The 22,771-nt window shown below is 56.4% G+C and overlaps 6 protein-coding genes across 6 annotated transcripts; 2 read left to right on the forward strand and 4 right to left on the reverse strand.

The window, feature by feature from the left end:
* Window positions 1-2,150: 2,150 nt before the first annotated feature.
* Window positions 2,151-4,090, forward strand: GLRG_03757 (uncharacterized protein; the record flags this gene model as incomplete). Its single annotated transcript, XM_008094442.1, has 2 exons — window positions 2,151-2,346; window positions 2,406-4,090. The coding sequence occupies 2 exons, from the start codon at window positions 2,151-2,153 to the stop codon at window positions 4,088-4,090; spliced, it is 1,881 nt and encodes a 626-aa protein (XP_008092633.1).
* Window positions 4,091-5,099: 1,009 nt separating this feature from the next.
* GLRG_03758 (isochorismatase domain-containing protein) lies at window positions 5,100-5,696 on the forward strand (the record flags this gene model as incomplete). The annotated part of the gene is made up of 1 exon (XM_008094443.1): window positions 5,100-5,696. The coding sequence occupies one exon, from the start codon at window positions 5,100-5,102 to the stop codon at window positions 5,694-5,696; it is 597 nt and encodes a 198-aa protein (XP_008092634.1).
* Window positions 5,697-5,920: 224 nt separating this feature from the next.
* GLRG_03759 (hydroxyethylthiazole kinase) lies at window positions 5,921-7,765 on the reverse strand (the record flags this gene model as incomplete). Its single annotated transcript, XM_008094444.1, has 3 exons — window positions 5,921-7,100; window positions 7,153-7,288; window positions 7,480-7,765. 3 exons carry the CDS (start codon window positions 7,763-7,765, stop codon window positions 5,921-5,923), a joined length of 1,602 nt encoding a protein of 533 aa, XP_008092635.1.
* Window positions 7,766-8,751: 986 nt separating this feature from the next.
* Window positions 8,752-11,085, reverse strand: GLRG_03760 (uncharacterized protein; the record flags this gene model as incomplete). Its single annotated transcript, XM_008094445.1, has 5 exons — window positions 8,752-9,428; window positions 9,559-9,836; window positions 9,901-10,152; window positions 10,220-10,900; window positions 10,982-11,085. The coding sequence occupies 5 exons, from the start codon at window positions 11,083-11,085 to the stop codon at window positions 8,752-8,754; spliced, it is 1,992 nt and encodes a 663-aa protein (XP_008092636.1).
* Window positions 11,086-11,906: 821 nt separating this feature from the next.
* GLRG_03761 (5-aminolevulinic acid synthase) lies at window positions 11,907-13,866 on the reverse strand (the record flags this gene model as incomplete). The annotated part of the gene is made up of 2 exons (XM_008094446.1): window positions 11,907-13,435; window positions 13,488-13,866. 2 exons carry the CDS (start codon window positions 13,864-13,866, stop codon window positions 11,907-11,909), a joined length of 1,908 nt encoding a protein of 635 aa, XP_008092637.1.
* Window positions 13,867-16,048: 2,182 nt separating this feature from the next.
* On the reverse strand, window positions 16,049-21,546 carry GLRG_03762 (SNF2 family domain-containing protein; the record flags this gene model as incomplete). The annotated part of the gene is made up of 2 exons (XM_008094447.1): window positions 16,049-16,570; window positions 16,627-21,546. 2 exons carry the CDS (start codon window positions 21,544-21,546, stop codon window positions 16,049-16,051), a joined length of 5,442 nt encoding a protein of 1,813 aa, XP_008092638.1.
* Between the last annotated feature and the right edge of the window lie 1,225 nt (window positions 21,547-22,771).

The raw sequence follows: 22,771 nt of genomic DNA on the forward strand, positions 1-22,771 counted from the left end.
GCTGATGGAGAGGGTCCATGCAATGTTGCATGTGCCCTGCAGGAGCATGTGAAATCAAGGCGGTTTTTAGAATGTGCGTGGTTCCAGACATCGAAAGACATACCGGCGCTTCTGCTCTACCAAGCACGTGGAAGTTCCGTCACCATCTACTCTGTCCCCGTCGTAGCTTGGCCTATCTTTGTGCGTCTACTACTGGCCCTGAGCCACAGCAAGACATGTTGGCTTGTGAGACATGTCTCGAGCCCGCCAAGCTTCTGTTTCTCTCGTCAGCATGGCATTCCTCAGCTCGCCATTGGATCCGTCCACGCCGTAAAATAACGAACGATGCCCTTCAGCAGCCTACGGGTACTGTTTGCTCTAGGATCTGGCTTGTTCCCTCTGCACATCCTACCTTCCTGACAAGGACACGCACACCCACCCTCTCAAGTACAAGTATAGCAACTCGCGGACCTTACTTGATTGTCATGCAGTGGGGGACAGGTTTTGATCGCATCGGCACCGACAACTCAGCTGCTTTAGAGTTTGGGTGTCTGCAGGAGGCGAGCAGGTCCCTGGTGGAAGCCACTCTCTGCGGAAGAGGAGCCAGCAACAAAGACAGAAGGCAAGTAGGTAGGTGCGCGTGCCTGAGTGGACGGGTGACGCCTGGAAGTCTTCAGCACGTCCCCTAAGCCCTCCTCTTCCAATCGTGCCCTCACCACGTCACACAACCTACGCCGGCGGCAAACAACTGGTGGCCCCCGCTGCAAGTTCCATTTGGTGGAGGGCCACGACTTGGCGTTCATTGCGCTGCGCTGCTGCACCTGCACAGCATTGCACAGGGGCAATTCCAGTGAAAAGCACCCAGGTACCTACCTTATGTAAGGTGGGTAGGCAGGTACTCAGAGCAGCGGACTGCTGCCCCGCCGAGGTACCGCGCGAGTACTGCCAAAGTCCCGGGTCTAACGCATTGTATGAACCCGAGATGTACTGGACCCTCATTACCTCCTTGCTCGAGTACCTGGAGTTACCCTGCACCAAGTCAACAGGAGCATGTCTTTCGCCCTACAAGTTGCAGCCTCTCGAGTAACGTCTGGAATCAACTACATCCAGGCTACATACATCCAGCCAGCCACACGCCGAACCTCTGGGACCACCTCGCGTTGGCCCGGCCCCATCCTCCACTCCCGTCGCTGCCCGTTCACCTCACCTCCTTCGAGCCAAGTCCTTGTTTCTGTCCACCTCCCGTTTACTTCACTAATTCAACGTGCTTGTCTGAACCGACCTCAGGACTTTTGTTTGTCTCCTCCAACCCCTCACCTCTTCGACTCCTTACCACGAAACGTCCGACAGTGTGCTTGACAAGCATTTACCTTCTTCGGACCGTCCTCCTTTCGACGCTACTTCTGCTACATCCCATCCTACTCTTAACCGCGAGCCCTCTGTCGGCGCTGAACCACATCTACCTCGGCCGCTCCTCTCGCCCTCCCAAGTGACGACAACACCCGCTTCAATCCCCAATCCCCCAGAAAACGAAGCCTTCCTTCGCACCCTGCTTCCAGCTGCACAACTGTTCAAGGATAACATTGTGCTTGATAACCTCGACATTTGATTGCGCCTGGGCATCGAAATCCTGCCCCACGATCTCCCAAAGCCACCTTACCCGGGGCAATTCCGCCTCCACTGACCATCGTGCAAAACCAGCATAGTGCCATCGCCACTCTCAAGCTGCCGCAGTCGCTGAGATCGACTGGACCCTGTGAAAAGAGCCACTTGTCAAAGGATAACATACCAAGATTGCGCCTGCTGCCGCTGTCGTCGACGACCAACTTGGTCTTACCGTGCGATGTGGCGGGGGAGGAGGACCTCGTGAACTGATATCGTAGGGATCGAGGTCGGAAGCGCCCATAGCCTTCCTCGGCCCGTCATTCGAACGCGCTTACACTCGAACCCCCCTTTTTATCTAGGCGTGTCTCTCTTACTCGAACGACCCTTTACTACGACCTGTTTTGCCGATACCCTCTCCAGCGCTTCCGCCCAATCACGATCTGGTCCCAATACACTCGCTTGCTATCGTCTTTCTTCCGCCTGCCAGCCACCGCATACCTGGTATATTTTCCCGAGTTTCTCAACCTCAAGATACCGCACACAGTTGATCGGGACCACTTCCGGGCATGGATCATCGGTTCCCAATCACCCGCGACGACCTCTTCAACATCCAGATGGATTTGAAGCAAATCCAACTGGTTCAGAGTAATCAGGGCGAGAGACTGCTGAGGCTTGAAAGGCGTCAGGAACAGGATGCCAGCCTCAAGTCTGTATGGCAGCAGCATCCATTTCCTGGCGTTTTAGCCGGAACTCCCCAGCAAGGTAGGGCCTCTACGTGTGTCCATGTCGCATCCCGACGTTGTTGACAGTCTGTGCATCAGGGCCGATTCATGTATCACCCAACGACATGTTTGATGATTTCGATGAGCAAGGCCAGCATTTGCTGAGCTCGCTCCATCTTGGGCCGGCCGAGGAGGAGCCTACCCGCCGCGGTGCTGCTTCTCGAGCGAACAGTGTACGATTCGACGAAAGTGCGTTGCGGGGAGCAGACTGGTCAAGCCAAAGCAACCGCCACTCTGGTGAATTTGGACCTCCGCGTCCGAGCAGTGGCTTGATGATGGAGAGGTCTCTGTCCCACAAATCGGACGGACGACACAGTTCAGCTGGCCATTCTGTCCACTCCTTTCATTCTGTGGCATCTGGCCGAGCGAGCAGCTTGGGGCTGGATACCAATTTCATGGTCAGCAGCCACGAGGGCGACTCTCCTGTCGACATGCCAGAGCCGCCGCCAGGCCTCTTTTTCTTGGGATCCGTACCGACCATTATCCGATGCTGGCTCACGACCAACTTTGCGCACGATACCGTTCTGTACGCTGACCTATGCACGGGCTCTCAGAAGTCTGTGGTGGACTATTCTGTCATCAAGGACCTTGGCATGTTGGATGAGATTCAACGCGATGTTGACGGCACTTACAAAATCCGGCTCTCGGTCTACCTAGTTGAAGCGACCGTCTCCGAACGGAGCAGCCGGTCTTCGAGTCCGGGCCACCAGATGCCAAGCCTCCTGACCACGTTTGAGGTGTCTGGCATGGAACAGGCCGAAGGAGCTGAGCCAAAGCGGGGCATCCAGATCTTCATCGGCAGCGACACCCTCCGAGCTCATCAGGCCGACATTCTCCTTTCCCAAAACCGCATGAGTCTGTACGGCAGCGAGCGCGAAAAACTGTCGGTACCTTTCGTGCGCCCCGAGGATGAAGGTGCGTTCAAGCACATCAGCACAACCAACCTCATCCCAGAGAAACCTCGGCTCAACGCCAACGCCGCCCCATTTGTTTCCGGAGACCCGCGGCCGCAGGCCTCCACAACGCACGACACATTAGAGAACAGCGTCTCGGGCGTGCAGCCTGAGGATGCCGAGTCTCAGGGTCCGTTGTCCCCACTGGGACATGACTCTGTACCCGACAAGTCGGTTGGAGCAAGCAACCTGTCTGAAAGTGGCGGGGAGAGTGAGAGGACAGGCAAAGATCACGCCAGCGGGTCCGAGTCCGGGGCCCGAGAACCTTCAGTTGTGCAGAATAGCTCAGCCAGCACAGATGGCAGCCGGCGTGAGTCTGCTGGAGGCATCTGGAGGTCATGGCGGCAGGGAACTTCGGCAAGCGGGAGTGAGAACGGGCAACGAGACGCCAACGGTCCCTTGAGCGGGTACCAGCCTGCGGGCCGCTCAAGTCGGAATATGAAGGTGTTGAAGCCCCTGAAATCGGGCTCATCATCCTCTGCCCGAACCGGGGCGGCTTATGAGCCGCCACCAGCGCCGAGGACCAGCGGCGAACATCGGCGAAAGAGCCAGGCTAGCGTAGCGGCAGAGAGCACGCCCCCAGCAACGGTTCGCTGGGAGCCCAAGAGGTCAGTCAGCAGCGTCAGCAGCACGACAGAAGCCAAGGCTCAACGTGAAACGAAGAACGCGGGCCCGCCTCTGCCGCGGTCGGTGAACCCCATCGGAGGCGCATCCGCATTCTCGTGGATGAACCCGGCAGGAAAAGCGAAGCCAACGGCAACGGCCGAGTAGGGCTGCTTATGCAGGAGAGAAAAGAAAAAGGATAGGCCCCCGGCGGCACTTGACGTAAAGGTGGTCAAACATGACCAAGAGCACTAATCTTCTTTTTCTTTGCTTTGACCAAACGACCCCCCCTCCCCTAACATGAAGAGGTGGGATGGCTTCAGTACTGCGCGAGACGGGCCGACTGGTAGCCATTCAGTGTACCAGGACAGGATGAGTTCCATAGCACGACGGCTAGAAAAGTCCGCATGACGGATACACAATTAAATAAATAAAAAAAAACATGAAAAAATCCCCCCATAAAAAAACCAATCATCTCACATATTGATGATTATCTTTAGTGTTTATCAGATTGCATACATGCTAGTTGATCGGCAGCGCTTGACGGTGGCGCCGCAGAGCAGTCTGCAATGTGGGCTGCATCGAAAATCAGTTGCCCGCATCTGTGGGACGAACGTAGGGGGGGGGGTTGATGGCTACATGTGGCCTTTGGCCAACCAGCCACGCCAGCAACCGTCTCTACATACCTACCTGCTTGTACGGAGTACACTGCAAAGATAGGTACCTACACGCACGCTGCAAACCCAGGACTAGGTAGGTAAGTAAGGTTGGTGGCCGGGGCCGGGATTAGGCACCCCCACTTATTAGTCGCACCCCGCGCTGCGTTCCCCCGCAGTAGGTAGTACGATTGATCAAAGTCGACTATTGCCACCGTCTCAACCGAAGATTTATCTTGAGAATAGACTTGGTTGATGTTGATTGGTTTTGGTTCGATTCGAACATATGGGATATGCCTATTGCGCGAAACCTCCGCATCCCCGTCCAGTGCGCCCAAATAACCCAGCCGCGACCGCACCGGCTTCTTCTACGACGCCGCTCCCTCGCAACCGCATCCATGTCCGATACTACTCCTCGCCGGCTGCAAAGGCCGGTCATTTTGTACGTTGGCGACGGGCAACACCCCTCTGTTTTTTTGTTAAACAAATCAAAAGAAGGGGAAGAATAAAAAAGCGTACACATGGGACTGATCCGAGACCACCACAGCGTCTGTGATCTCCAAGATAAGTTCCGCAATGCCATCTTCGAGTTCGACAAGGTGGTCAAGACGACCTCCAAGCTCCTCCGCGCCGCCGAGACCCTCAAGATCCCCGTCTACACGACGACGCAGAACCGCGCGCGGCTCGGCGACACCGTATCCGAGCTGGCGCCGCTCCTCCGGGAGTCAGACCTCGTCCGCGCGCCCGTCGACAAGACCAGGTTCAGCATGTGGGTGCCCGAGATCGCGGCGCAGTTCAACGGCAAGGGCATGCACGAGTTCCTGGTCGTGGGGATCGAGTCGCACATTTGCGTGACGCAGACGGCGCTGGACCTGCTGGCGGCGGGCCACAGGGTGTACGTCCTCGCCGACGGGGTGAGCAGCTGCAACCGCGAGGAGGTGCCGATCGCGCTGGCGCGGCTGCGGCACGAGGGCGTCACGGTCACGACGAGCGAGAGCGTCATCTACGAGATGATGGGCGACGCCGCGCGGCCCGAGTTCAAGAGCATCGTCGGGCTGGTCAAGGATACGAGCAAGGATACCAAGGAGGCTCTGCAGGTCCTGACGCCCAAGATCTAGAGGGGGGGGGAGGTTCTGCGGCGGGTTTGGACTCGGCAGGCAATGGATCTCTTTAGAACATGCGAAAATGAAAAGTTTTGAACCTAGTTATTACTCTATAAGCGGGATCCTTTATACTTTTCTTTCTTTTCCTTTTTTTTTTTTTTTTGTCTTCTTTTTTTTTCTCCTTTTCTTGGTTTGACGCACTCTATATCCTGTATGGAGCATGACATGAGGAAACCGTTTCATTCGACATGGACGGCCTTCACCTTGGCCCCTGAAAGCCAGGCCAAGTCCCCGTCGACGGTCTGCCTCCGTATCCGCGCCAGCTCGTCGATGAAGGCCGGCACAAACGTCCCGGGGCCCTGGACGTCGCCCCTGACGGCGGCCCGCTCGGCCGCGATCTCGAAATGCAGCAGGCCCGCGAGGACGGCGAGCAGGCGGTCGTCCTCCCAGGCCGCCAGCGCCGCCGACACCGTCGTGCCCAGGACGCAGCCCGTCCCGGTGATCTGGCCCAGCAGCTCGTGACCGTTCTCCACGGCGAACGTCCGCCCGCCGTCCGACACGTAGTCGGTCGCGCCCGTCATCAGCACGACGTTTCTCTCCCTCCGCGCAAGGTCCCGCACGATCCGCGCCTTCTGCGCGTGCGAGAGCGTCGAGCTCGAGTCGACGCCCTTCTGCTGCTGCTCCGGCGCCGCCGCCTGCCCGTGAACGGTCGCGACCTCGCCCTCGTTGCCCTTGATGAGGTCCAGGTACCCGCCGGCGAGGATGGTCTGGACGGCGGCCCGGCGGACGGACGTGGCGCCCGCGCCGACGGGGTCGAAGACGACGGGGCGGCCGGCGGCGTTGTAGGCGGACAGCGCCTGGAGGTAGTTGGCGATGCCCTCGGGCGTGACGGTGCCCATGTTGACGACGAGGCTGCCGCCGAGGCGGGCGAGGTCGGCGGCCTCCTCGCCGTAGTTGGCCATGATCGGGGACGCGCCGACGGCGAGGGCGACGTTGGCGGCGAAGTTCTGGACCACGAGGTTGGTCATGTTGTGGGAGAGCGGGGAGGCCGAGGCGACGGCGCTGATCACATCCGGGACGCGGTCGAGGAGCGAGCCGACGTCCGCCGAGGGGCCGCCGCCGGAAGAGGAGGAGACGATCTGCCGGTACGAGGAGCTGGTTCTGACGAGCTCCAGCAGGCGACGGGACTCGGACTCCGGGTCGGTCGCGGCGACGATGGCGCTGACGAGGGCGACGCCGTCGAGCGAGGGGCCCGAAGGCGGCGAGGGGGCGGACTGGTAGAGCACGCGCTGGATGTTGGAGGGCTTGAGGCCGCCGATGCAGACGGTCTTGACGCGGGGGATGTGGCCGGCGGAGGCGAGCTCGGCGAGGATCCGGCGGAGGCCCGCCGTGCCGATGATGTGTTTTGTGTTCTCCTTGCTGCTGGGCTGTCAGTGGGCCGAGCGAGGAGTGGGCAGGGGATGCAACGTACGTGGATGTCGCAAAGACGGTGCCGATGCCCAGGTAGTCTGCGCCGTCCTCGCAGGCCTTGAGGGCCTCCTCGACGGTGCTGGCCGTGACGCCGATGATGGCATCTGGGCCAAGGATCTTTCTCGCGGTGGCGAGTTCTGATCGGGGAAGTTTGTCAGTTCATGGGTCTTGTTTTTTTAGTTTTGTTCTCTCTCTTTTTTTTTTCTCTTCCCCACGGCGATGCATCATTGAAAACGTAGACGGAAGCGTAAAACCAAATACCATCGTGATCCCGAAAGAAGAAAAGAAAAAAGAATAGAAAGAAAGAAAAAAAATACAATCCACTCACCCATGTCATCCTGCCCAATGTGCACGCCCTCGCAGCCGACGGCGAGGGCGACGTCGACGCGGTCGTTGATGAGCAGCGGCACGCCGGCGGCGCGGGTGACGGCGTGCAGCCGCCTGGCGTTGGCGACGAGGGCGCCCGTGTCGCTCGTCTTGTCGCGGTACTGCACGACGGTGACGCCGCCCCGGACGGCGGCCGCGACGACGGAGGCGAGGTCGCGGTCGCCGAGGATCGCGGGCGTCGAGTCCGTGACCAGGTAGAGGGAGTAGTCCACCGTGGGCTGAGGCATGGTGGAGGAGGCAGGCGGCCGGCCTTTTGTCTTTTTTTCTTTTCTTTTTTCGAGGGTGCGTTAAACCAACACGCCGGGGTTCTTACTGTACGAGCCCCTTTGGCTTGTTTGACTGAGCCTTGAGACGATCCGAGTGAGCGAATATTGTATCGCGGAAGGCGGGGGGAGGGAGACGATTTTCGGCGCCGCGTTTTGCTCGTGTGAAGTGCGGATATCCGCGGCCGAGGAGCGGCGCCGATGGCGGCGGGACGCAGGCTGGGCTGCGCACACGGGTGGGGTTGACGATGAGATGACATCGACTATTTTTGTGTTTTTAAACTTTGGCAGCGAACTGATCCGGCCCGTTGAAGTGCAATACATGCGAAGCAAAACCTGGCTGGATTATCCGTACACTCATCCTACATTCTGGCTCAACTCCTACGTTCATTCCAAAATTGACATGTTTCCCCCTCATAAGCTGCGCTCGCCCCGTGCGTGCGATTAGACATACGATATTATTGTCCCTTTTCACTACGGAAACTGGTTCCGACAGTTAACCCGTTGTCCCCTAATAACTAAAAAGAAACCCTTACCCCACCCGGAGCTGTGATATTACAAGTGTTTGCAGTCGGCCGGGCCTGCCGGTGCATCCCGGCCGTGCTCGTTGCGAGTCCCCTCCGATCGGAATTTCCTCTTCTGGACAACTCCTGGTTCTCGATGCCACCCTAACTTGGCAGACATCTACTCGCCGCCCCTCTGCGCCAAGCAGTATTTTATACACGCCGTGCCCGACTTTTCAAGCTCGGTTTCCCATTCTTGTAGGCTCGTGCGAAATCAGAGAAGAGATTGGTCGTTCGTTCGAGAGCAGAGGCCCGTCCTCCTTCGTATCATTCAGTCGTAATATTCGTATTTGTGTCATTCCATCCCCTTCCCCCCCGGCTCGGTGTTGATACAATTTGCCTGCTCTTTATACCCGTCCTGGCAGCGCGGGCTCGAGAGCGGTCTCCTCAGGTGGCAGTCCAGTCCATGGCAGGAAACACGGCCCCGACGTCCCACTTTCCGAGCTCGTCGTCCGGCATCCCGCTCCAAAAGTCAGCGTCCAGGTCCCAGATCATGGCCTGCGTGCTGTCAGACAGGCTTGCCGGCAGCTGCATTGGGCCCTGGGTGGTGAGCTGCGACCGGGACCCGCTCAGCTCGCCCCGGATCAGCTCCTTGAAGTACCGCAGCATGCATGTCAGCCGGATGAACGGGTCGACGACGTTCTGGCCGGGGACGTCCGTCGACAACACGGCCGGGTCCGTCCCTACGGCACCTGCGGGTCGCTTGTTTCGGTGCGCCACATAAATGTCGAGAAGTGCGACGTAGCCATCTACTACCCCCGCGAGGTCCAAGTGCTTCTTGATCAGCTGCAGATCCCATCCGGGCACCTCGAGAGTCATGAGCTTCAGGCACAAAATGAAGACGTAGATGAAATCGGAGGCGCTGAGACATATGACGAGCGGCTGGACGCTCAGGTTGTTGCGCGGGAAGCGAAGGTCGAGGAACGTCTTTGCGGCGCCGCAGCAGCGCCAGAGGAGCTCGAGGCGTTCCGTCAGCGAGATGAAGGACGCCGAACCCTGGCACTCGGGTATGCCGATCTCGTAGAGGAGGATCTCAGCGATGCTGACGTGCGTGAGGAGAACAACTGACGGGCAGGGAAGGTGCTGTTAGCAATACTCTTTCTCTCTATCTATCTATTCCTCCCCCCCCCCCCTCTCTCTCTCTCTCTCTCTCTCTCTCTGGCATGGGGAGCTGTGTTGCGCGCTTGAGCTTACGGTTGTCTTTGAGATGCGCCGGGAGCGACGACTTGAAGATGTCGAGCTGCTGCTGGAACGATTGGACGGCCATGGTCAGCGGCAGCTGCTGCGACTGGAAACTCTTGCTCTCAGCCCCCAGCGTAAGGGAGATGGCCTGAGTGAGCTGCTGGATCTTGAACAGCTGCACCAGGAGCTGGTCAGTGGGGTACTCCCCAGCTTCTTCGATCTGCCGGCAGCACGACTCGAGATGGGCCGAGTTCATAAACGCGTCCGGCCGCTTGTTCGTTGTGAAGACGCTGTTCGGATTGTCAGTCTCAAGTTGCATCTGTCCGGTTTCTCGCATAGGGAGGGGGTGCTCACAGCGTGTTGAGGTAGTAGCAGCCAACAAAGGCTCTCATCAGCTCCAGCCGCGCCGACGCCGACTCCCTGGTCTGTGGCTCCGCCTTTGAGTCGACATCTTGGTTCTGCACGCTTATGTCGCCCATGTAGCAGTTCCCTTTCCCCCGTCGCTTGAGCTTGATAGGGTTGTCCTTGGAGCCCAAGCTGATGCACATGGACCTCGCCAAGAACAGAAGGTTTGTAAGCTGATAACTGTTGATGTTGTAGTTGTACCTGCGTTCCCCCCACGAGTCAGTCTCATCAAGCACCGCTCTGGAGTGTTCTGATTTCACTGCCTCACCATGCAATTAGGAGTTGCAGCCCCTGGAGCACGTCCAGACTCTTCACGGGTTTCATAAATGCCGCCTGCACGATGTCCTGCAGCAGTTCGTTCCCCAGCCTCACTTGCTTCGCCGCATCCAGGTGGCACGCCATCATCTGGATCCCCTTCCACAGATACGGCCTCTCAGCGGCGAGCTGCGCTGGGCCCATGTTCGGCGGCACAATTACGAACGGGTACAAAGGCTGCATTTCGTCCACGAACGTCTGCAGGATGATACTTTGCTCGTTGTTCAGCGGCCAGGGTGACTCGCCGCGCACGTCGGACTGGCTCCAACCGCGGCTGCTGACAGTGGGGTGGTCGTCCGCCGTCGAAGAGCCCGGCGTCGGGAGTGGAACGGAGGCGCCGGTCTCCGCGTCATCGCCCGCTAGCACGTCGTCTGGCGGGAAGAGGTGGTCACAATTAATGGGAATCTTGGCCGATGCCGGTTTGATGCTGTTGCTGGGCGGGAGCGGAGAGTCGGCGCTGCCGACCGCGGTGGGTGGGGAAGTGGCACTGGCATTGCCCTGGGTAGCACCCAGCTGTGTCGTCAACTCGTTCAGCCTCTTCTCGAGCTCCGCAACCTTTGTCGGTCTTGCGTCCTTCTTCGGTCTCGGAGGCGCAGGAGTCTGCGAGCCGCAGGGCTTCCGGAGCCGGTGGCACCTGAATGAACCCATCAGCTCCTTTCCATGGTGGGGGGGGAAAAAAACGCGAGACTTTTGGAAGGCAAATTGGCCGACTTACCGTTCACATTTGTTGCTCCCTTTTGGTCCCGAGATACATCTCGCCTTCGCCTTGGCGCAAGTGACGCAGGCCCGAGGCCCCTTATTCTTTTGCCCACAGTCCATGTTGAATCTTTACTCACTCATGAGGTCTAGCGATGAAGAGGGTTCACGGGAGATGGAGGAGAGACGGGAAGGAAAGGGTGCAAGAAAACGATACAACGCGAATACACCGATCCTTCGCATCGTGAGCCATCGTCTGAGGGATGCCTTCCTAAAGGTTCTCCTGGACTCGTGTAAGTCATGGTGGGCATTTCCGACCAATAACGAGGACCGAGATGGCGTTTGTCGAACGGAGACGGAGCAATTCAGTGCCTCCGTCTCCGTCGGAGTTGATGACTAATAACAACAGGGCCACACAGAAGGTCGGCTCCATGCGAGAAGTGTGGTGGCGTGGCGTGGCGACGTGTCTGCAGGCTCAATGCGGGTTACCCCACCTGAGTGGTCGGACACCGCACTCGCATGCCTACCCACCTACCTAACTCTGCCCTGCCGAGAATCAGCATGCATCCGCACCCCAACCTAGGTACTAGTATACCTAATGCCCATAGTCAGTAACTACTTCGGATGGCGTTTATTTGCACGAACGGCCCGCACACGGATTGCAACCACAGGGATTCTAGACGGAAGTCAAAGTGGTGAAGGATGTGTCACTAGGTGACTTTCGTTTTTTTTTTAAACTATTGGTGTTGCGGCCAACACTGAGATCAACCATCATATAGATAAGCCATCTCAAATCGAAAGAGAACAACAGCAGGCCACGGGCGTGTGGTAAAAGCAAATCTTCGTTGATCGCTCCAAAGAACGTGGTTTAGGTCCGTGAGCTCCCCTTATCAAGATATCAACGTTGAACGTGTCAGGTCAAGTGACCTGGCAATAGAACGGAATCAGAGAGCAGAGCTCACGGCCTGGCCAGCCGCCTTGGCCTCACGCTCCAGCAAGGCCTCGACGAAGCCGTTGTTGACGTTTCCCGCGGCCTTGATCTCCTTCGCAGCCTGCTCGATGCCAAGCTGGTTGTCGGTCCACAGGGGCTCCTCTACAGCGGCGTCCGCCTCTCCTACGCCGATAAAGCCACCCTCAGCAGCCCACTCCGAAGTGCGCTTGATGCCGAGCTTGGTCCAGATCTCGTCAAGGGCCTGGACAAGCTGGTCGCGGTACTCCTTCTTGTGGCCCGGGGTGGGCGTGACACGCAGTCTCTCTTGACCGACGGGAACGGTGGGGTAGTTGATGGACTGCACGTAGATCTGGTAATCCTGGAGCAGCATGTCGGATGCCTGCTTGGCGAGCTCGGCGTTGCCAACCAGAATAGGGATGATGTGGGACGGATTGGGAATAACCGGAATGTCACGGTCGTTCAAAGCCTCCTTCACCGCACGGGTGTGGAGTTGCTGGAGGCGGCGGTCGCCATCGTATCCCATCTGATACTCGATGGCCGTCCTGGCACCAGCCATGGTCGCAGGCGGCAAAGACGTGGTGAAGATGAATCCAGGAGCGAGAGAACGAATCATGTCGATGAACTTGGCGCTGCCGGCAATATAGCCGCCAACACATCCATAGGCCTTTCCAAGGGTGCCAGTGATGATGTCAACGCGATCCATGATGGTGCCTCTCGGGCGGCCCTGCTGGTGCGCTTCAAAGTCCAGGTGCTCCGCGACACCGGCGCCGTGCGGGCCGTACATGCCGACAGCGTGGACTTCGTCGAGGAAGGTGATCGCGCCGTACTTTTCCGCCAAATCGCAAATGGCCTCGATGGGGCCGATGGAACCACACATGCTGTACACCGACTCAAAAGCAATAATCTTGGGGATGTGGAGCGGCAGCGAGGCCAGCTTCGCCTCGAGATCCGCAACGTCGTTGTGCTTGAACACAATCTTCTTTGTTCCGGAGTGACGGATGCCCTGGATCATGGAGGCGTGGTTCAGGCTGTCGGAAAGAATCACACACTCGGGCATCTTGCTACCAAGCGTCGCCAGAGTGGCGTCGTTGGCAACGTAGCACGAGCTGAAGACAAGGGCGGCGTCCTTGGCGTGGAGTTTGGCGATTGTGCCCTCCAGCTCGACGGCGTGCTTGTTGTGCCCAGAGATGTTTCTCGTCCCGCCAGCGCCGGCACCGTACTCGTCCAGGGTCTCGTGCATCGATTTCAGGACATGCTGGTTGCGGCCCATTCCGAGGTAGTCATTGGCGCACCAGACGGTAACCTTCTCCCCCTTTTCAGCCATGTGGGCGCGGGGGAACTCCTTGGCGAGGCGGTTGATGTTGTTGAAGTAGCGGTACGACTTGTCCTTGTGCTTCTTCTCCAGCTCGGCGGCGTAGTAAGCCTCGTAGTTGAACTTGGCCTTGGAGGCGTCAGAATTGCTCATGCCCACGTTGGGAACGGCGTTCTGGCGGGCGGCCGCCATGATCGGGGGGACTTGAGCTGGCGTCAGGGTTAGCCTAGAGCCTTAGCAATCAGAGCAGAGTTCCCATACCGCTGTCACGTCCTTTGATGAAGGGGGCATCGACAGGCCGGGCATCGTTGCTGCGGCTGGTGTGGATGCTGGCGCGACCAGGCTTTGAGTTGGTGCTCAGCGCGCGAATGCCGGCGACAGACGAGTTTCCAACCTTGGCCGGACGGCCATGGCCGCCGTACTGGGCCGACTGGACGGTCAGGGCCTTGCCCATGACGGGGCAGCGGTGGGCGAGCAGCTGCAACTTGGACATGGTTCCGCCGCAAGGGGAGACAGCCGTCTGAGGGGCCGCCTGGATGGCGTGGGGACGAGCCGAGGTGGACAGCGCGCGGAGCTTGGCGGGGGAGGCATTCTTCAAGAAGGGGCACATGGCCTTGGATTGACGCAGAGCAGCCTCCATGGTGAGGGGCGAGCAGAAGTTCGGGCGAGGTGTTCGAGTGAGACGTGTGTTCGGAAGAGGTGATGGATCCGACTCGGGTTTGTGGGTGTTTCTGGTGTGGCGACTTGAGGCGCAACGTGGAGATGTGAAGTCAGCGTTGCCAGCGAAATGCGTCGGCTCGAGGACTGGACACAAGTCAATTGGCGGAGGGGGCGGAGCGGTCGATATAGATGGACGGATGTGGGATTTTCTCAGGTTAAAGGAGAAGAAGTAGGGGAAGTTTGGCGGATGGGGAGGAGAGGCGAAGGAGGAAAAGAGCAGATTCCCGGACCGGTCTTTATTTTAGTGTGTCTCCGGTGAAGGCTCGGGAGTCGCCATGACACCAAACAGGTACACTACATAGACGCAGGGTATTCGTAGGTACCTTACCCAGTACGTGCGCGCCTGGACCGAGTCAAACTGGGGTCGGGTCTGCGATGGCGGGGCGGCCGGTGCAGGTGCAATAGAGGGATATTCAGAGGGGTGATGGGCCACCCGAGAGTCCCAATAGGCTCTACCTAGGCGGTGGTGGGCTGGGGATGCCGCCGCTTGCGTTTTCAGCGTCCCTCAGGCCGGGGAGGGTGCAGCGCACATCCATGCGTGTCCGTCGTACGGCTAAGGTGGGGGACCCCTAGTTCTGACTAAATGTGGATATGCGTCAGTCTTTTTGACCAATCACTGAATGGCCCGATCCAATCTTTTTCGGATTCGTCAATTTTTTGATTGGTCGGCACTGGAAATGCGGCTTCTGATGACCGAAAGAAAAAACGGCCACAAATCCCTTGTTCTGTTTTTCTGCCCTTCCGCTCGTCTCTCGGTGTTTGCTGCTGTTGCTGTCGTCCTCGAGTCACTTATTATGTCTGCGGGGCGTCCCGTCCCTGTTGGACACCGGTCAGTGTCCCGATCAAACACCTCCAAGGCTCCAAGTGCCTCTCTTTTCAACGCCCATGTTTTAAGAAACGCCGTTGTTGAGCGGAGTGGGTCCAAAACTGCAGTGCATCGTACGAACATTGACGGATCCGCCGGGGGTCCCGGAGATCGGAGAACGAGCATAACCCGGAAGGAATGAGAGAAGCAGCAAATAAGAAAAACAAGACTTCTCGTCAGCCCTCGCCATGATCCCCTCATTCTTCCTGTGCCCACGACATCCCGAGTAACACACATTTTCGGATGGACAAGACAAACATGGCCAAGTACCTGGATCAGCGTGGCCTTCTGCTTGGCTTGGTCACCTGCCACATCGCTTAGAGCGCCTCTAAAGTGCCCCCCCTCTCCTACTGGGTCTCAAAGTGTAATATATTGTAGTCTACGATGGGGCCAAGAGGCCTCGTTATTTACCCATGTTGCTTCCGGCCATCCTGCCCATCGTCTGAGTCTTCTGACACGAGAAACCAAGCCGGCTGCAAAACGAACGACTGACATATCGCAGCGGGCGGCATCAGCAACCTCGCCCCTGGGCCGTCTCACGCAGTTATCACATGCCCATCACTTCACACTACACTAGACGTCGACACCTCTTTGCATCCATGTGCCAATCTTCGATTGCTCAATTCAGCCGCCCAAAATAGCCCATCAACTATGCTAACGCCCATTTGGTGCTGATGCAACTCCCGGATCATCTCCATAACCCTCCCGCCAACGAGAACTAAAGACGTACGCCAGAAAAAAAGAAAAATAAAAGGGTATCATAAAGCAAGCGTTGCAAATGCCCCAACCCCCCCCACCGCCTATCCAGATCCTAAATACGACCCTTGCAATGCAATTAGACCATGGCGAAGCCTCAATACAAATGCCTCCTTGATCACGACCCGTGCCCTGCTGACGGTGGCGGTTCCCGTATCCACCCATGTTCCCCCAACTTGCTTTTCCCAATAGCTTCGCTGGCCCATGTGGGAAGTCTAGGCGCGCGATGCCTCCTTCGCGCTGCCACCGCCCTCATGATGTCAACACTGTCATCGTCATCGTCATCGTCATCCTCCTCGCGGAAGGGGTGTCTTCGATTGGGTGCTGGAAACGGACTCGGTCGGTTGGCCACGTTCTGTAGCTGCTGTTGATCATACCATTAGCTGCGATAAGTCACTGCATGACGAATAGGTGCAGGTTGCAGGGCGGAAGAAATGAAAGGGAAAATGCGGGAGAGATCAAAAAGGCGGAAAAGTCGGGCTCATACGTCAGGTCCTCTAGCCGAGTGCTTTCTCAGTCCGAGTTTTTCGTAAAAAGAGTCGTTGTCAAGCTGTGTCAGCTCGCCGACAAGATTGTCGAGTCCTTTCTCCGTCGATGCTTGGGCAATTTTGTTTGGAGGCAAATGGCCCGTGAGAATCGCCGCAGAGAATCTAGGGTTTTCTACCAAGCTGCATAACTTCTTCATGTGAGAATTGTCAGGCAGCTTCCCCTCATTCATCTCGCCCCTTATAAGCCAAGTCGAGCTGGCAATCCGTTTGCAAAGATCACTTTTGTCCTCTCCGATTGCGCGCAGCAACTCGGGGTCCGCGATCTTGTCGACTGACTCGAGGAGCTTTTGCTCGAATTGACCCGGCCATTTGATGATTCCGGAATTCAAGTTCGTCTGCTTTCTCGCCGAAGGTGAAGAAATAGACTTGTCTGCAGGTGAGGGGGACATGGGTCCCTGTTGGCCCCTGAAGAATGTATTGGCACCGGCGATGGGCATAGGGTGGGCGCCTCGAGACTGTGGCGTATGTCAAGTTAGCGCTGATCGCCCACATTCGAAGACAAAAACTGTACCTCCACAAGGTCTTGCTGAACAAGATTTCCGATGCTCAAAGCGACATCCGGGACAGACTGCGGAGACCCCTGTTGCGTTGCGTCCAGATTCTCTCCATCTTTGTGTGAAGGCGCTGCTGCCGGCTCTGGCGCAGGCACCGTTGACGGTGGCACTTCGGCAGCGGTGGCCCTTTGAATACCGACAGACTGGCCCAGTGAATAAGGTGAACCTCTTGCAGTCAAGCCAGGATGAAGAGGGGGCAGTATAGGTGTTTGAACGCCACCTGGGGGCAAACCTGGGGGCCGATACGCTGCTTGAGAAACTGCTGCGATACCCATCACTGACGGCGCAGCGTTAAGTCTGCCGGCCCTTTCAAGCTCCAACTTGTGGAACTTCTCTGGATCGGTGTTTCTGATTGAATTCATGTAGACCTGGTCCTTCACGTCCTTCAAGTCTTCTTGAGTTAAGATATTTGTGATATCATCTTCCTCAAAAGTGTCCGTCTTGATGATAGAACGGATACCCTGGGACAGGTCGGGATGCATCAACAGACTGTCGAGCACAACATCCTTGCCCGCAAAGGGACTCAAATCTTTTTGCGGGGGTTCCGTGCGATCCTTGAGGTACTCATGTTCCTTTGTGGACCATCGTTTTGGATTCTCATTATCCACGACGCGAGAGGCCAAATGGGTCTTGAAGATAGCTCTATCATGTAGGGTCTGTTCGTACGTGCCACCACAAATGAACGTGTAGACGTAGACCGGCTTCTGCTGACCAATGCGATACGCTCTGCCGATTGCTTGCTGTTCGTGAATAGGGTTGTACTTGAAATCGAAGATGACCACGCGATTTGCCCCAAAAATGTTGAGGCCAGTGCCTCCGGCAGCTGTGGAGATGATGTATAGCTGGGTGTCTCCGCTGTTGAAGTCCTTGATATTCTGCTGCCTCTGGCTGATCGGCGTGTTACCATCGAGACGAGCAACCTTCCGTTTCTGTTGCCGGAAAAGGGAGTCTAAGTAATCCATGGTCGGGATTGACTGGGTAAAGATGAGAACCTTGTCGCCCACACTCTCGCTCTCATTCAGAATGGCGACAAGAAGCCGCACTTTCCAGGACAAGGCCGGCGAAGATATGTCCTTCTCAAGCCCTGTAATCTTGAGACCGTCACTTATGATTTGGCTTGTCAAAGTAAGGTTCGATTTGTCCCTCTTCCCCAAAGCGTGGCGCTCCTCTCTCAGTCTCGTTTGGAAAGTCTTGGGGTGATTGGCAATGAGACAGAAGCTGTTGACGGCACCAAGAATCTTTCCGCCGCCTCTCTCCTCTTTCCTGAGAGACTCTAGAAAAGTGTCATAGAGCTTGGCCTGAATGGGTGTTACCGGAACTGTAAGCACGAACTCCATCTTTGGTGGCAGGTCATCCTTGAGACAGGATTTGATTGTTGCCCTGTGCGTCTTGGGTTGAACAGTAGCCTCCAGGACAGCAAGTTGCTTCATTGCCTTGCGGTAGGCAGACTTGGGACTGTCCTCGTAGAGACCCAAATGGATCGGTTGAGCATAGAGAGAACTGAATTCCTGAATGGGGCCCAAGTACCCAGGCGCCACCCAGTCGATCATGTAGTAGAATTCCAGCACACTGTTAGCCAAAGGAGAGCCAGTGAGTGCGATCCGACTTTGTGTTCTGAATTGTGCGGTGGCCGTCGCCAACTTTGAATTCGGATTCTTCATCTTGTGAGCCTCATCCGCAACAACAAGGCTGGGGCTCTGAGTGAGGATTTCCTTGACCGACTTTGCATCGTGAGGCGATGGCAGTTCGTTGGCGGGCGAATCAACCAACCTCTTGAACATGTCGTAACCTATAATCAGCACGCCTCCTTCCTCGTCCCACCTGCGAACCATGGGACCTCTCTCTGGTGCCTTTGTGATGGCCTCTAATTTGAAGAGACGCCCAAGAAGCCCGTCAGGAGCCCACATCAACAGCTCGTCCATCCAATTATCCACAAGAACCGACGGGCACAGCACGAGGGTTTTGGATTGTCTAAGTTCTTCGGGGATCTGTGATCGGATGGACTCGTCCTCGGACTGCGCAGACTCGGCGATTGCAACGAGCAAGGTGATGACCTGCATAGTCTTGCCGAGACCCATGGTGTGAGCCAAGAGACATCCTTGACGCACCTTGGAGTCGTCAACAATCTGGTTCCACATGAAACGAACGCCGTTAATCTGGTGGGATTTGATCTGTTTGCCAATGTGCTCATTGACGTAAACCAGACCTTGATTGTCTTTTTTTGCGTCGTTGATAATTAGCCGTGACTTATCGCTGGAGATGGTGCCGGACGCGGCCAGCTTCTTGCGCAGCTCCTTTCGTCGTTCCTCCTGTTCCTCCCTTCGACGGCGGTCACTTTCTCTGAGATCTTTAGCTGCTTGGTCAACGATGACAACCCGCTTTCGCTTCTTGGAGGAGGACGACTCCTCGATATCATCATCACTATAACCGATTAAGGAGTCAAAATTTCCGTGCCAGTTCTTCCGAGGCGCTTCTGAACCAGAAGCCGTATTTAGGGTGACGTTCGGAAAATAGGGCACAACATCCTCCTTTACGAAACTGCAAAAATTCTCGAAACGCTCTACCTTGCCCTTGATGCCCCTAGCCTTCCGCTCGCTTAGGCGCTTGGTGATGCTGGCGGGCGACGCTAGTTTGCGAAACACATAGGTTCTGAATAGACGGGCAATGATGGTGCCCGTTTCGCGCGCAGCCTCCTTTTCATCGTCTTCTGTATCTTCCAGTGCTGTCATGACGAAGTCGGTCCATATGTCAGGCGGGGCCGTTGTGCTGATGGTATGGAAGAAGGCTCGCCTTTGTTGCTCGTCGAGTCGCCAGATGACAGATATGAGGAGTCGTTCATTATCCGAATGCAGCTTCCACATCTTAGGTGCGATGACGCCGATTCGCTCAGGCTGTTCGTATGGAATTGAAAGCTCCTCCTGTGAGAGTCTTGGCCGTTCCTCAATATCGCTATTGGGGAGAGACGGCGGAACCGACGCTAGGGGTGTCTTTGCCTTCTGGGGCGTATCGAGGCAAATGATGTTCTCGTCGGTGTGCTTCTCAGAACCGGGCTCGGAGTCGTACATCGTCAAGTCGATAATATTATTGTCCGACTGAATGTCAACTACGTTGTCGGCCGGCGATTCGCTTTTAGGCAGTTCTGGGCCGTGAAGACCCTGTTGAAGCAGCTCCTCGGGTTTATCCAGGTTCATCGGGCTTGCAGGTCGGGACTGATCAGGAACCGGCGAGCACGCAACATCCATCATGTCGTCGACGATGAAGTGATCGTTGTCGTCATCTTCACTAGTGAGATATTCTCCATCTTCGTCAGACAAGATTTCTCGCCTGGCAGGGGTCGGTCGTGGCTTAGACATCGATTCCGGCCGTGGAGGTTCATGCCCTCGCAAGACGCCGAGGAGCCATCTTTCGGCTTTCCGATCCTCGACACTACACTCGAGAGAGCGAGCTTGTCTTCTGAGCTGATTCTCGTTGGGCCATTCGTCTTCCCGAATTTCCCGGCATAGTTTCTCGATGCGGGTGTTGAGCATCTCGAGCTTGGCCGTGGCGCTACCGATGTGTCGGATGAGACCACGTCGGCGAGCTTTGTTCCAGAGTTCATTCGCTTTCCGCTGCTTCTTGGGAAGCTTTCTCTCGTCCCACGAGTCTTCCATCTGCTGGATCTCATCTTGTATCACACGTTCGACTTCATCTCGGGTAAGGTATTGGGACTTTAGATCCACCTCCCTTTGCAATTCTTCTTCCTCTTTCTGGATTGCTTCTCTTGTCTCCGTGTCGTAGCCATCTTCGTCGCCTGAGTCGCCAAAGACGGGAAGGACCTTATCCTCCTCATCTGGCTCAACATAGGGAGATTGGCCGCTCTGCAACAAGGCAAGCGACTGGTTGTTCGAGCGGAATAGTCGTCGCATTGCCCGGCTGACCTGAAGACGTCGGCCAGCAGGGATCAGGCCTTTCGAGAGATGAAGGAACGAGCTGCTGCCGTCATCTGTATCCCTGGTGTCCTGAACCAGACTTGACCTGGGGATTTGGCCGTCCAAAGTCAGCCCACTGGGGCCGAAATACGCTTTGGAGGCATGCTCCTGGACAGGAAACTTGTTCCCCTCATCTCCCGAGCTTTTTGCAGGATTCCTTGTCAAGGAATCGGGAAGCTGAGGCAGAGTGTCTTTTGTGCCATAAGACCGCACAGTAACGTCGTCTGCGGCAGTTCGGATAGGCGCATTGCCCACTCCAAGGACATCAGTGGACACCAATGTTGGTACCGTTCTTCTCTTCTTCTGGGCCGGTTCGCTCGTCTCTTGACCCGTACCGATACCTTGTGGGGCTTCCAAGTGAGCGGTTTGCATCAGAACCTGGACGTTGGGTTCCTGGGCAGGAAGAGCCTGGCTGTACGGCAGATCTGATGCAGGAATGCAGTCGTCTGAGTTACCCTGCATATCAACGTCGTGAGTCGGGGGTCTATTTTGAGGGCTCTCCGATGCGCCGGTGTGGTCTGGGACTGCAAAGTCGCAGTTGCCGTTGACTTGTACTTCCTGTGGATCGGTCGATGTCTCGATCTCCTGCTTCACCGCGTCGGCTCTGAACGCTCGGTATCCGCGGCTCTTTGACCTCAGATAATTAACCGCATTGACGAAAGTCATCTTGTGGGTGATCTTGACGAGGCCAAGACCTTGGAAGATACCGTCGAAGGACTGCATCACATCTTGGTAGGTGAGTAGCGTTTCGCCGTCAATATCGTTATCAATCAACGCTTTTGATAGAGTCGCTGGATCGGGTCTCTTGGTGACAACATTCGGGTGCCAAGGGCGCTTCTCGAGGCCGCATAATTCGCGCACCACTTGGGTGACATCCCACTCATAGGGGTCGTCCTCTTCTCCCGCCATGATGATCGCCGATCAAGTCATGAGTTGACACGCTAGATAGTGGCGCTTCTGTCAGCATATAAAGCATTCAAGCAATGCTGGCGAGGTGAGTGGCAAGAGAGAAAGAGTGTGATCTCGGGCCGGGCGGCATGAAGGAGATGTGGAATGAAGACATACGAAGGGGACGAACATATAAGGGCTTGGGAGTTGTCAGCCGTCAGATCAGGGTGCATGGAGGTAAGTCAACCAGCTCCTACTCGTTCCTCGCGCTCAAAGCTCGAAGCTCGAAGCTCGAAACTCAGAGAAACAGAAAGAAAATTGGTGATACTGGAGCGGCAAGACGAGATTTCTGTTTGCAAAGCGCGACAATGGGACGAAGGCACTGACAAAGAAACGTATGACCCCTATTAGGCAAACAAGCCGTCGAGGAAGGGGTACATGAATGTGTACGCAGTGTAGAGAACTGGCTGATAGGGAGTGAAGGAGGATGAGGGGGATGGAGAGAGGATTCCGATTTGAACTCCAAGGGAGTGTGACTCAAAGACAATTCTCTTTTTGTACCTAGGTAGTTGAGATAAAAAGAGTTGAAGACAGCTGGGCAGGTGTTGAATCTCCTCCGTAGAATTCACAACGCGTAAGTGAAGTCGCGAAAGTCCCAATCACAGATCTCAGTTGGAAGCCCCACCTTCCCTGATCACACAGGGTACCTCCTCCCAACAGGCGCCCCCTGCCCGTAGGCAGGCAAGCGCTGAAGGTACGTATCTTCAAACGGTACCTGCCACTCGAAACCGTGGCCAATTAGCTTTTTGACTCAGATAAGCTTTGCCTTACACGTGACCCATGTGCGATTTTCGGCGTTTAGATGGATGAAGTGGGGTCAGGAGCTGCCAGTTCCCTTTGTTTCTGCTTAGTGTGATGGAGGGGTAGTGACAGGCACGTTGGGGGGCACTGCTTGGGCGTTTGCACCAGCGTCCGACAGGGAAGAATTGAGTGGTAGCAATGATCTCCTGGTTTTCGTACTGCCACCAAACCTTTCGTTTCGTCTTGGTCTGTGGCTGGTATACTACCTAGTGACTCGTGTGTGTATCAAAAGAGTTGACATACCCGCTTAGACCGGTCACGTCTTACTTGTATCCTTCAAATCATTATCGTACCTAAACTAGGAAACCCATCCCAAGGTGGGCATGGATGCTCATGGTGGGGCAACCGGTTTCTCTCCCCTCCAGTTCAGTCCAGCATCCTCATT

This window comes from Colletotrichum graminicola (genome assembly GCF_000149035.1).
Source record: "Colletotrichum graminicola M1.001 genomic scaffold supercont1.11, whole genome shotgun sequence".
Taxonomy (NCBI): domain Eukaryota; kingdom Fungi; phylum Ascomycota; class Sordariomycetes; order Glomerellales; family Glomerellaceae; genus Colletotrichum; species Colletotrichum graminicola.